The 12,861-nt window shown below is 37.4% G+C and overlaps 1 protein-coding gene across 1 annotated transcript in view; it reads left to right on the plus strand.

Moving 5' to 3' along the window:
* The first annotated feature begins 261 nt into the window (after positions 1–261).
* Positions 262–12,861, plus strand: part of IL2RG (interleukin 2 receptor subunit gamma) — a 128,962-nt gene continuing 116,362 nt past the window's right edge. Inside the window, exons 1-2 of the mRNA XM_056538697.1 lie at positions 262–575; positions 7,802–7,901. Of these exons, the coding sequence (XP_056394672.1) occupies positions 437–575; positions 7,802–7,901 (239 nt within the window). The 5' untranslated portion in view covers positions 262–436. The remainder of the gene's footprint in view (positions 576–7,801; positions 7,902–12,861) is intronic.

A 12,861-nucleotide genomic window follows, 5' to 3' on the forward strand; every position in this document is an offset into this window, starting at 1 on the left:
ATGCAAACTATGCCACAAAAAGACAAACATAAAAAATCATGCAACTAACTACTTAGAAAAAAAATATATAAGTTGGCAACTGAAATAGAACAATAAAAAATGAAAATGTTTGCTCCACATGGCCCGAAATAGGCTGTACCTGAATGGGTTAACTTAAACACATTAGGTGATGACTCAGATAGCACATACATTTAAATAACAGGAAATGTGTTTAGGGGTTTTCATGTGGCAGGAAGTAGATCACTAAGGAAACTGAAACGAATAGAGATATACAGACTATTGAGATTAAATGATGAAAAGGGTATTATACATAAAGTCAAACAACGTAGAACCACAGGAGTTGAAGTTAGCCTGTTTTTTCTTTTCTTAGATCTTAGATCGCTCCACGTAAACTAGAAGGCCTTCACCAAGAAAGGACATATAAGTACAAGATAAGATGTCCTTAGACGGCAAGTACATGAAGCAATCCTACTCTATATTTCTTCAGATAAATTTGGTCAGACTGGGACCGTCATTCTTTTTTATGATCATGCTGTCTACCCTTAATCACAGCATCGAAGGCAGTGAAAAACTAGGTAAATATGTTAAAATACATTTTCCTTGCAGATAAATGTTTTTCACTCTTGGGGTTTAGAACTTGAGGTTTAGAATATTGAACCTTATTTTGTTATCTATCTTTTTTTTTTAATTCTTTGAAACTGTGATACAGTATGTTACTGTGTGATGAAGCACTTAAAATGAACATAGCTTTAAGGTTATATTATTTGTGGTATTTGTTGCATATTACACTAATGGAGTGGGGTGTCTCTGTTTAATGTTTATGTGTTATACACTTAAAAAGTTAAAAAAAAAATGGTACAATGGTACTACAATTAACCCGGTCTACATTCACACGGAACTCATTGTGATGTTTTATAGCTAAATCTTCTTGTCTCTAGAAATACAAATTCATATTTGGGTAAGAAAAACATTCATTCATAATTCACAATATTAAACCGCTGAACATTTATTACAAATACAACATGATTTAAAACTTTGTGCACAGGACCTTTGTGGGGGGCATGTAGATGCCCTACGGTTCTGCATCACAGAATGGTCCGCTGCTCTACCATTCCTCCATGAGGCTTTGTATTTTCCCCCAGGTTGTTGGAGTGAATATTTTGATCACTTAAAGTCATAGCCCATTTTGTTCTTAAGAACACAACCAATTTTATTTTTGCATTTTTTTTTTCTCTTCACCTTCTAAGAGCAATATATTTTTTCCATCCACAGACCCATACGAAGGCTTGTTTTTTGTGCAACCAATTGGAATTTATGATTACATCACTCATTTTCCCAAACAATGTATGGTAAAACCAAAACAATATTATTTTTGTGAGGAAACTTAAAAGAAATCTGAAATGTTGCAAATTATGGAGGGTTTCATTTTCACGCTGTACAATTTATGGTAAAAATGACATGCTTTCTTTTTTTTTGCCTACGTGAGACATCATATATTTGCGACCACTGCAAAGTTAAGGCTAAAAGTTGCTTTGGTAAGGCTGTTAAAGGCTCTTAACACCATGATAAATGTCCCCCATAATATATCCCACTCAACTCAAAACTGATGTGCCAAGGACTCAGAGACACCATATGTTGCCAAAGAACATTATTATTATACAGGTGAAATCTCACACAAGATAACAGGAGGATACTGATACAACACACTTTTCCCCTATATAACTGCACAAACTAAGTTCCTATATAGATGTCCAGGGAGGATAGTAAGGATGGGTACCTGGTGTAAAGGAACCCTTGTTTGACTCCATCGTGTAAACCCGACCTAAGTGTGAATGTAATAATAATAACCCAGAACTTGAAGAATCCAAAGGCACTCACCAGATACAGTGTGACTTCTTCTTTCTTTCATAAAATCCAGACAGACAAGTTAAGGTGGCTACATGCCGCTACGAGTGTAGGATGCCAGTGTGCACTAATAGGTGACAGCTGTTTCTTTCCTTGCGGAACTTTGACAAACCAATTCCTCTAACCTGTGCACCATTATCTTAAGTACACTCCCCTTCCAGTGACGTGGGACACAGGTGAGTGGAAGGTGTAATACAAATAGAAAAGTACTGTGTAAATACAAATACATATAAATATATACATTCTATTCATAAAAACCATATACAAAATGTCATAGACTCTCATATCGATTCTATTGTTTAACCCTGCTTTTTTCCTGCGCTCGTGTTCTTAATATCCATCTTGCTTCTATTTCTCGTAATTTTTTTTACAATGTTTGGCCTTCTTCTGTACGTATTTTCTGTATGCCCATAAATGACAATTTGTCTGTTAGTCCATTGTGTTCAGTATTTATGTGCTCAATTAATCTAGGTGAACCCTTGCCAATAGTTATGGATTTAACATGCTCTCTGAACTGTATGTTAACTGGTCTAATTGTACTTCCAATGTAGTAACGTTTACATTCGCATGTTATAGCATACACTATATTCTTAGTTCTGCAGCACATACATTCATTAAGGTACCTGTTCACACCACCTATTGAAACGGTTCTGCCTGTCTGGTAATAGGCACACCAGTTGCAGTGTCCGCACTTCCAATTCCAATTTGAAAAAAGAGAATATTAAAACAGAAGGTGAAATTCCCACCACTATAGGACCCCTGGGTTTTACTGTACAAAGAGAGGGTACTTAGTCAGAAAAGGAATGCCTCAATATTTTGATTGATCTAGCAGGTGGTGTCCCCTCTTACGTAGAGCAGACAGTAACAAAGATTTCATAGTTTCGAATAAATACAGGTTTTCACCACCCCTTCAACCGGGAGAAAGCCTGGATTTGTTCTAACACAAAGTGAGATCAAGGCATCACTGCATCCTGCGGCTGTACAAAACCGAAGTGAATCCGAGCTTAAAGGGGTACTCCAATGGAAAAAATTTTTTAAATCAACTGGTGCCAGAAAGTTAAACAGATTTGTAAATTACTTCTATTAAAAAATCTTAAAGGGGTAGTCCAGTGGTGAAAAACGTATCCCCTATCCTAAGGATAGGGGATAAGTTTGAGATTGCAGGGGGTCCGACCGCTGGGGCCCCCTGCGATCTCTCTGTACGGGGGCCAGGCTCTCCAGCCAGATATCGGGTGTCGCCCCCCGCACGAAGCGGCGGCTGACACGCCCCCTCAATATATCGCTATGACAGAGCCGGAGATTGCCGAAGGACTACTCCTTTAAATTCTTCCAATATGTTTTATGGGCTCTATACTACAGAGCAAATGTGTTTTATTTTTTTATTTCTCTGAGGTCATGACCACAGTGCTCTCTGCTGACCTCCGCTGTCCATTTTAGGAACTGTCCAAAAATGGACAGCAGAGGTCAGCAGAGAGCACTGTGGTCGTGACATCAGAGAAATTCAAAAAGTAAAGCCTTTCTTATGTAGTATACAGCCCATAAAAAGTACTGGAAGGATTAAGATTTTTTTATAGAACTTTCTGGCACCAGTTCATAAAAAAAATAAAAATAAAAGTTTTCCATGGGAATACCCCTATAAAGCATTGGAATGGCTAAAAAAAACAGCATAGCCTAATTATCAAAAATTCCAATAAAGGGGGGGGGGGACGCACACCATTGTATTGAATAAATCTTACTATATAACTGAAGCAAAGCAGCAGTTGGATAACACAGAAACCTACACTAAATGACCATATAATCCCAATAAAAATCGATGGTCTAAATTACAGACATTTCTACGCAAACGTAGAAAAGGGGGTGCTTTTAGGAAAAAGTGCAGAAAAACTACTTCCATTGCATCCTAAAAATGCTAAGTGGTACAAAGTTTTTAGGTACTTTGCGACCTATTGTGGCAGGGGTAGGCTCTTTAACAGAGCCCCTGTCACAATACATTGACTGGTTGCTACGCCCTCTTCTAGACAAAGTACCTGCTCTAGTAAAAGATATCAACAAATTTTTTGTCTGCATTAGAAGAGATTCCCATCACAAAAGGTTTACTGTTAACATCTATAGATGTAGAATCCTTATATACACAAATTCCTCAAGACGATGTAGTTGAATGTATAAGACATATTTTAGGGAGAACTGATAAGAGTGAAAGTTTTGTGGATTTTATTTGTGAGGCTTTAAATTTCATTTTGAAGAATAATGTCTTTCAATTTGGTGAACAATGGTTTTCCCAAAATGGAAGTACAGTGATGGACACACCTGTCGCGTGCACACATGTTTTGAAGAAAGATATGTTTTCTCGTCCGGGAATCCACACCTAAAGCATGTAAGGTGTTATTTCCGATTCGTGGATGACATCTTCATGCTGTGGGGTGGATCCCCGGGCGAGTTTAATCAATTTGTATCTGCACTTAATGTGAATGAAATCAACATGAAATTTACATCTAAATGGCATACAGAGGAAATTGAATTTCTAAATGTACAAGTTAAACTGCATGATGGTCAGATTTATACACAAGGGTATCGAAAACCCATTGCTACAAATACTATTCTTCACTTCTCAAGTTATCATCCCATTCACACTAGGGCCATACCCTATAGACAGCTGTTATGATTAAAACGCATCAATAGCTCAGCAGACTCCTTTGACTTACAAGCTAAAGCCTTTATGGAACTCTTGTTATCGAGAGGCTATGAAAAAGATGTACTTGAAAAAGCTTTAGAATGAGTACAAAAAACAGACCGAAAAACCCTACTGAAAAAACCCACAGAACACACATAAGATTTAAACAAGACACTGAAACTACATCTGGTAGCAGAGGTCATTAAAAAATCTATTTTGTCCCATTGGGGTATCACAGAAAGAGACCCTACATTAGGACCTGTGTGTTTACAAAAACCTATGATCACCTTTTAAACGTACAAAAAACCTTAAAGATGTGTTAGTTAGAAGCCGTTTTTTCTGACACAAACAAAAATACTAGTAACTGGCTGAATAAAACACAGATGAAAGGGAATTGGAAGTGCAGACACTGCAACTGGTGTGCCTATTACCAGACAGGCAGAAACGTAGGTGGTGTGAACAGGTACCTTAATGAATTTATGTGCTGCAGAACTAAGAATATAGTCTATGCTATAACCTGCGAATGTAAACGTTACTACATTGGGAGTACAATAAGACCAGTTAACATACGGTTCAGAGAGCATGTTAGATCCATAACTACTGGCAAGGGTTCACCTAGATTAATAGAGCACATTAATACTGAACAAAATGGACGCACCTTCTGATCATCTGTGTCCCACATCACTAGAATGGGAGTGTACTTAAGATAATGGGGCACAGGTTAGAGGAATTGGTCTGTCGAAGTTCCGCAAGGAAAGAAACAGTTGTCACCTATTATTGCACACTGGCGTCCTACACTCGTAGCAGCATGTAGCCGCCTTAACCTGTCTGTCTGGATTTTATGAAATAAAGAAGAAGTCACACTGTACCCGGTGAGTGCCTTTCTATTAAAATTCTGTATTTACAGTTTATGCTGCTGTTTCCTCATATAAGTACCACCTATATAGTACACTGTGCATCTATGTTCTCCGTCTAATGTGCCGTATACCGAAGATTGACTGTTCATGGTAGACTAGCAGTGCCTGCACTCTCTACACTTCATTGTTTGGATAACAATGATAATAATAATTTTATTTAGATAGCGCCAACAGATTCCACAACGCTTTACAATAATGTGGTACAAATAAAGACAAGTATCAGATATGACTACCCTAGTACCCTAAAAGTATTGTTTTCATTGCGATGCACCTTCCACTAGTGTTGAAAATTGAGAATAAATTACACCTCGACACAGTCCACACACCCTAGAGAACACGCTGACACTACTTACTGAAAATGGACGATAAGACTGTACATAAGATTCTACACCTCTAAAGGTCTTCTACTGTACAATTTATTGTAAAAATGACATGTTTTCTTTATTCAATGTGATTAAAATGATATCCATGTTTAGATACATTTCTATTATTGTTCTGCTTTTAATAAAACTTTCTCATTGTACCATATACAGGGCTGTATGAGGGCTAATTTTTTTGCACTGTGATCTGTAGCCTTTGTTGGTACCACCTTTTCATATATGTGACTTTTAAATGGCTTTTTATAAAAAAATTTAGGAATGTTACTTGACAAAAAAGGAACAATTTTGGACTTTTACGTTTACACCGTTCTCCGTACGGGATCAGAAATTAATGCAGCATGCATTCTGTAGCTAGGCCCCTGTTAGAATGGGTTAAGTTATGATGGACACTTTAACTATGTCTAATTAGGATATTTATAGCGGGTCTATTGGCTTTCAGCTCTGCATGCCTTGTACCCATCTATTGAAAAAAAGGCCATTCATTGATTTCTATATTTATCATATAGGTGTTCCTAAAGAGATAATCTTGTGCTCATCTTCCAATCAGATCAGTACGATTTTCTCAGAAGTTATTACAAGTACATTGAAAAGCTAAGTTTAGATATGTATATAATCACTGATCACAGAGATGTATAGCTTTTAAAACATAACTTTGAATGGTTTATCGATTATTTTTCTGTTATGGAAGCAAAGACTGATTTATGAAAGGTACTATGTTTCACCTCGTCCTAACAATGTCAGCAGTTTAAATATGAAATTAAGAAATATAACAACAGCGCAACATGGATTTGTAGAGCAAATATGTAATTGGCCGTGATTTACTATTGTAAACCTGACATGTTTTGTTGGGTTGTACGCCAGATTCTGGTGCATTGCGACAGATTCTGCCTCATTGCACCAGAATTCTGTCTCATTGCGACAGAATTCTGTCTCGTTGCGCCAGAAATGAAAAAAATCCAACCAAGTCTCCATTTCACTGAGTGAACCTGAAAAGGGGGCTTGGCCATCAGTGAAAGGGGGCATGTTCACAGAAAATGGGGCGTGCCCCGACAGTTTCACAAAAAAACAACACATTTACTAACAGTCGAGGAAGGACAGTCTTGAGAGGCTGGCACAGGAGAAAAAAGATAACTGTCACTTAAAAAGGCTTTTAGGGGAATACTTCCGGGTAACCGGAACCGGAGTACTCCCAGAACCAAGACTGGGTTAAAACATATTAAAATTAAAAGAACTTCGGCATAAAAACTGTATAAAATGTAAACACCAGGACATAAAACTTGGGAATCTAATATAAATCTTACATTTAAAAAAATCAATGTAATCTTTTCTAGACTGATGCCCTATGGTCGTTTACGTCATATTACCTGTGGAATTATCACAAGAATCCAATTAAACAGCGAGGAGCGATGACAATGAACCATAACTGATTAAATGAAACATTCACACTTTCATAATCAGTGGAGCACTGAGAGGCAGGGGCTGGAACATGTTGTATCTTGCCTGGCAGAGGATCGCCAGCTAGATGCTCAGCAGAATGGGTACTCAAAAAATGTAAATAAATTCAAATTAAATTAAATAAAAATTAGATAAAAAAAATCTCTTTATTCTCTTAAATTTTGACACCATATGGTCTCCCTGATGCCATATCAATGCTCTGCAGCAGTGATTCTTATAGCAATACCTGTAATCTGCATGTCATACTGAATAACACTATTATTTCACCAACACAGCACACTCCCTATGCATGTTAGGACAAGGCAAAGTGATCTACACCCCTTTTGAGGCTCTCTGAATGCCAGAAATATCAGTTTTTAATGGCAATTCGCCGCAAATAAATTCGGTCCAAAACAATTTTTTTCGGAAAATTTGCTCATCTCTATAAATAAATATTGTAAAAAGTATAACAGAAATCTCACACTTCTTTTTAGATGATGTAAAGCTAAATTGTTTTGTTAACAAGATGAAGATCTTAACTTGTACTTGGAATGAGCAGACTGACCAGAATGACAACTACACATTATATTACTGGTAAGTAAAATAATGTAAAAAATCTATTCAGTTTTCTTTACTATATCTGTGCTGCCCCGTCTCAGCCAGTATCACTATTAACCAGGAAGTTGCAGGGACAAGCAAAGATTGGGAGCAATGGCGAGGCAGTAGTGGGGGATAGGGCTAGGTGAGCATAGCTTGTTTTTTTAATCTTTTTGCCACCTTTATATGGAAGATTTTTATTTATATTTTCATATGCCTGAACAGACAATTTAAATTATTTAACTTTACTTCCTATCTTTTTCACATACGGCATATTGCAGAGAAAGCTCTTTATGTGGTACAAAAGCTTTTGTAGAAGTATATATCACTGCACTTTCATGTTAAATCAGCTGCTGTTGTTCCTACAGTTCCTTTAAGTGTGGGAAACATAAAGCTATTAACTGAAAAAATGTCAAAACAAATACAAGGGGTTTCAGTGTAGATATGCATAGTAAAAAAAATATTACCACAAGCGAGATGGCCAAAGCACAGCTAGATAGCAGATTTCCAAAAAGACCGACAGTCAAATAGCACTGACCTCATTACTTTGAGGCTGCTTAACAGGAAACTAACAACAGAAACACAAAAAAGATACTTATCTTTTGCAGAAGTATTTGGGTGGATCTAGAAATATCTGTTAAATGTATGCAATAATAGTGAAGATTATGGTGGGTAGAAAACCCTGTGTAATCAGTGTTATCTGGAGTCCAGTAAAGGACATGCAAAAGAAAATAAATCTGTTAATTTTCTCATTCACCAGAATAAAAGAAGAGTATGTGACATCTTATATAGTGTTAAGTTGAAATTTCGAGTGCATGTGAAGTATAGAAAAATGAAGTCGCACTCACCCGGTCTGTTGCTTCAGCATACGGAAGTTTTTATTCCAATATCATAGCTGTACAAACATAGATCACATATCCAAGGCGGGGAGCGAGAGTCGGACACGACTCTCACATGCGGGGCACACCACTGATAGGCTACTCGTTTTGCGTCACTGCTGACACTTCTTCCGGCCTAGGTGTACGCCTCTCTCAGGTGGCATTTGTCTTATATATTGGTGATCCTCCATGTTCACTAGAAAAACGCAACTATAACTAATATAGTGTGACACAGATACCACAATGACATCGGTGTTATATGCCGGTCGTGCAGACGTGGGGACATACTTTACGTCATGCGATTCACAGGACGTACTTTATAGCCTGAGTACTAAGAACTCCCAACATTGAGTGCACACCCAGGGAGAAAAAGAAATTCGTCTCTTTTGGACTGTACAGTCTCTGAATGCTTATGTTGAAAATAATCGAGTCCCACGGGGACTACGAGCTTACAGACCTCCATCACAATTTACAAATGATAAAAATTTTGTGGCAGAATGGGAACGTGCATATTTGGAGCATTTCTTCAAGTTACAATTGATAATATTACATAAAAATCAAGCAGAATATGAAAAAACAATAGAAGAACTATGTAAAGTAAAAAATGCACTAAAAACGCGTCTAACCGAAGAAAAATTCGGTCCATGAAAAATCTAGAGAAAAAAATTACATTACAAATTGATATCAAAGAACAGAAAATGGACAAATATGTCCAAGATAAAACAGACTTTGATGAAGGACATATTTTTTCATGGAAAAATTCCTCCAATTCTAAAAGAAACAACAACAGTGTTGGTCACACCAGAAGGAATGTATATACAAAACAGCCACAAAAGGTGACAGACTACCTAACTACAGAATCGGATTCCAGCCCAGCCTAAGAAAGTGAACCAGGAGGCTCAGGATTTTCCACACATCCAACAGATGCACCTGCCGCCCCTTTAGGAGGCACACAAGGCGTGGAGGAAGAGGCAAGAAAAACCACCTATATGCAATCCAAGAAGAAAAAAAATATCACCTGGAGATCTTAGAAGACATGGACAATGTCATAAATCTTACAGACACCTCATTGGACAAGGACTGGATCTGTTCTATCAAACAGGACTAAACTATGGGTTACACGACAGGTTTAACAGAGAGATGTTTGATGTAGATCTACACAAAGCAGAGAAAAATCAATTTAAAAAAATGTTTTGCACTAGCCACTAATAAAAACAAAAATAATACTGAATATAACACTCTAGAGGGCGAAAAGTTCTGTCGTATATCTGAATTAGGTTTTATAGTTTATAACGAATTTACCTCACAAGATAAGCTATGTGCCGATATGCTCGTAGAAATGATGGAGGACTATGAACATCCACCTAGTGATGTTAATATTGATTATGATTGTGATACGTCTTACATTAAAGGTGGAAATAAATCTACCTTTAATCCCCCCATTATTCCTGGAAGCAATATCGATTTATTCTCTAAAGCAGTTACATAAGAAATTCAAGCTCTTATTTACCCATCCCCTAAGAAAAATCTCACAGAAAAAGAACAGGCAGCCCTTACCTGGCTTAGTGAACAGGAATATCTTCATATTACTAGAGCTGATAAGGGAGGAGTGGTGGTGGTATGGAGTTTTGCAGACTATACTAATGAGGTTTATCATCAATTAAATGACACTAATACCAATAAAATCCTACTATAAAGACTATCGACCACCTCCGCTCCCTCCTAAGATGCTATGGTGATAAATCAGTTATATCATTAAAAACAGCTGAAAAACTGATACCCACCACTCCAAAACCTGCAAAATGGTACGTACTACCCAAAGTACATAACAGTTTGTCTCATCCTACCGGTCGCCCCATCATGGCAGGTATAGGGGCACCTACCTAATATCTGTCTAGCTATCTCAAATTGCTGATTGCCCCTTTACTTAAAGGTATCCCCACATTGTTAAAGGATTCCAGTGAACTCCTCTTAGCATTTGAAAACTTTACATGGCAGGAATCCTATTGCCTTGCTTCGATAGACGTTGAAAGCCTGTACACCCGCATCCTGCATGATGCGGGTGTACAGGCTATGCATAGATTTCTCGTGAATTCTGGGAAATCAAAAAAATTCATATACCTCATATGTGAAGCTCTTCTTTTTATCATGTACAATAATGACTTCTTGCATGATGGCAGATGGTACAGGCAAGCCCATGGCACAGCCATGGGCTCGCCTATATCATGTACTTATACAAATGTTTTTCTGGCCATCATGGAACAGGATTAGATTTTTTTTTCTACCAAAAAAACGCTATATTCGCCACATTAAATATTATTTGCGATATGTGGATGATGTCCTAGTTGTGTGGGACAGTTCAGACTTTCAAGCCTTTGTTAACTTCTTGAATGAGAAGAATCTAGTTAATATGCTTTTTACCAATGTATATGGTGGCACTACCCTTGATTTTTTTAGACGTAAAACTGTCTGTAGAGAATGGCCAGCTTAGAACCGCAGGTTTCAGAAAACAATTGCGAAGAACTCCATACTACATTATGACAGCTCCCATCCCACATATATAAAAGATAATATTCCCTATAGTCAACTGCTTAGATTGAAACGAGTAAATATTGATCAAATTACTTTTAATGAACAAGCAGGCAATCTCCTACTACGGTTGGAGAAAAGAGGATACCCAACGGTTATTTTACAAAAAGCTTTAGCAAAAACACAAAATAAAACAAAAAGAAGAGAAGAATTACTAAAACCCAAAAAACGCAAACAAAATAAGTCCAATGATAATTGCATAGTTTTTCCCTTTGCTAATTCTCCTATAAATTATATTATACGAAAAAGCATTATGGATAACTGGTATTTTTTTTTGCTCAAGACCAGGAGTTGGGTGAGAATGCAAGGGAGAAACCTATAATTACATTCAGAAAATCCACTTCCATAGGTGATATACTCAAATGAAACAAACAAAAATTCCAGGCTAATAAAAATAAAAATTGGCTGCAAAAAAAAGAACCCGAAAGGGAATTTTCAGTGCAGAAACTGTCATTTCTGCCAGCGGAATCTAGCAAAACGAAATTTCATTTTGGGAGGCAATGATATCTATGTAAATCAGCTTATTACTTGCAAGTATACCTACATTGTATATTGCATTCTATTCCCTTGTAAATTTTACTATATAGGCAAGACAAAAAGAAAAGAGCATCTGTACTCTCTCCGGACCGGTAAAGGTGCTCCCCGTTTCGTGGCCCATATGGCTGAATGCCATGGCAACGACGGTAGATGCCTAATATTTGCCGTTCTGGAGAGAATAATAGATGTTCCAAATGGAGAAAATAAAGATATCTACCTATTACGCAGAGAAGCACTCTGGATAATTAGGTTGAACGCAACAGGTCCATGTGGATTAAATGAAAGAAATTACTTTTCTTCGTTCCTGTGATTGCATAGTCTTTTTCAAGTGGTTTTAACATATATCTTCACAGGTGATTTATATGCACATTTACTTTTTACAAGTTTTTATGTGTCTTTTTTTCTTTTATATATCTTTTTATGGTGATTGTTCACATTATATTAGTTATAATTGCGTTTGTCTAGTGAACATGGCGGATCACCAATATATAAGACACCTGGCACCTGAGAGAGACGTACACCTAGGCCGGAAGAAGCGTCGGCAGTGACGCAAAACTAGTAGCCTATCCTGCGGTGTGCCCTGCATCTGAGAGTCGTGTCCGACTCTTGCTCCCCGCCATGGATATGTGATCTATGTTTGTACAGCTATGATATTGGAAAAAAACTTCCGTATGCTGAAGTAACAGTCCGGGTGAGTGCGACTTCATTTTTCTATACTTCACATGCACTCGAAGTTATCTTCTATTACATGATAGTCTGCACCCGAAGACACAGTCAGCTGTACTAAAGCACCTGTAGTTGTCTGATTCCATCCAAACGGGATTGTTCATGCTTGTCTGTGCAGTGCCTGGCATACCTGTCTAATTGAGTTTGTTAAGTTGAAATTTCCACCTGTCGTATTAGCTCATAAAGCGAAGAATACTCATGCTGTGTCATACCTCCCAACTTTTACT

Source organism: Hyla sarda, chromosome 9 (assembly GCF_029499605.1).
Source record: "Hyla sarda isolate aHylSar1 chromosome 9, aHylSar1.hap1, whole genome shotgun sequence".
In the NCBI taxonomy this organism is placed as follows: domain Eukaryota; kingdom Metazoa; phylum Chordata; class Amphibia; order Anura; family Hylidae; genus Hyla; species Hyla sarda.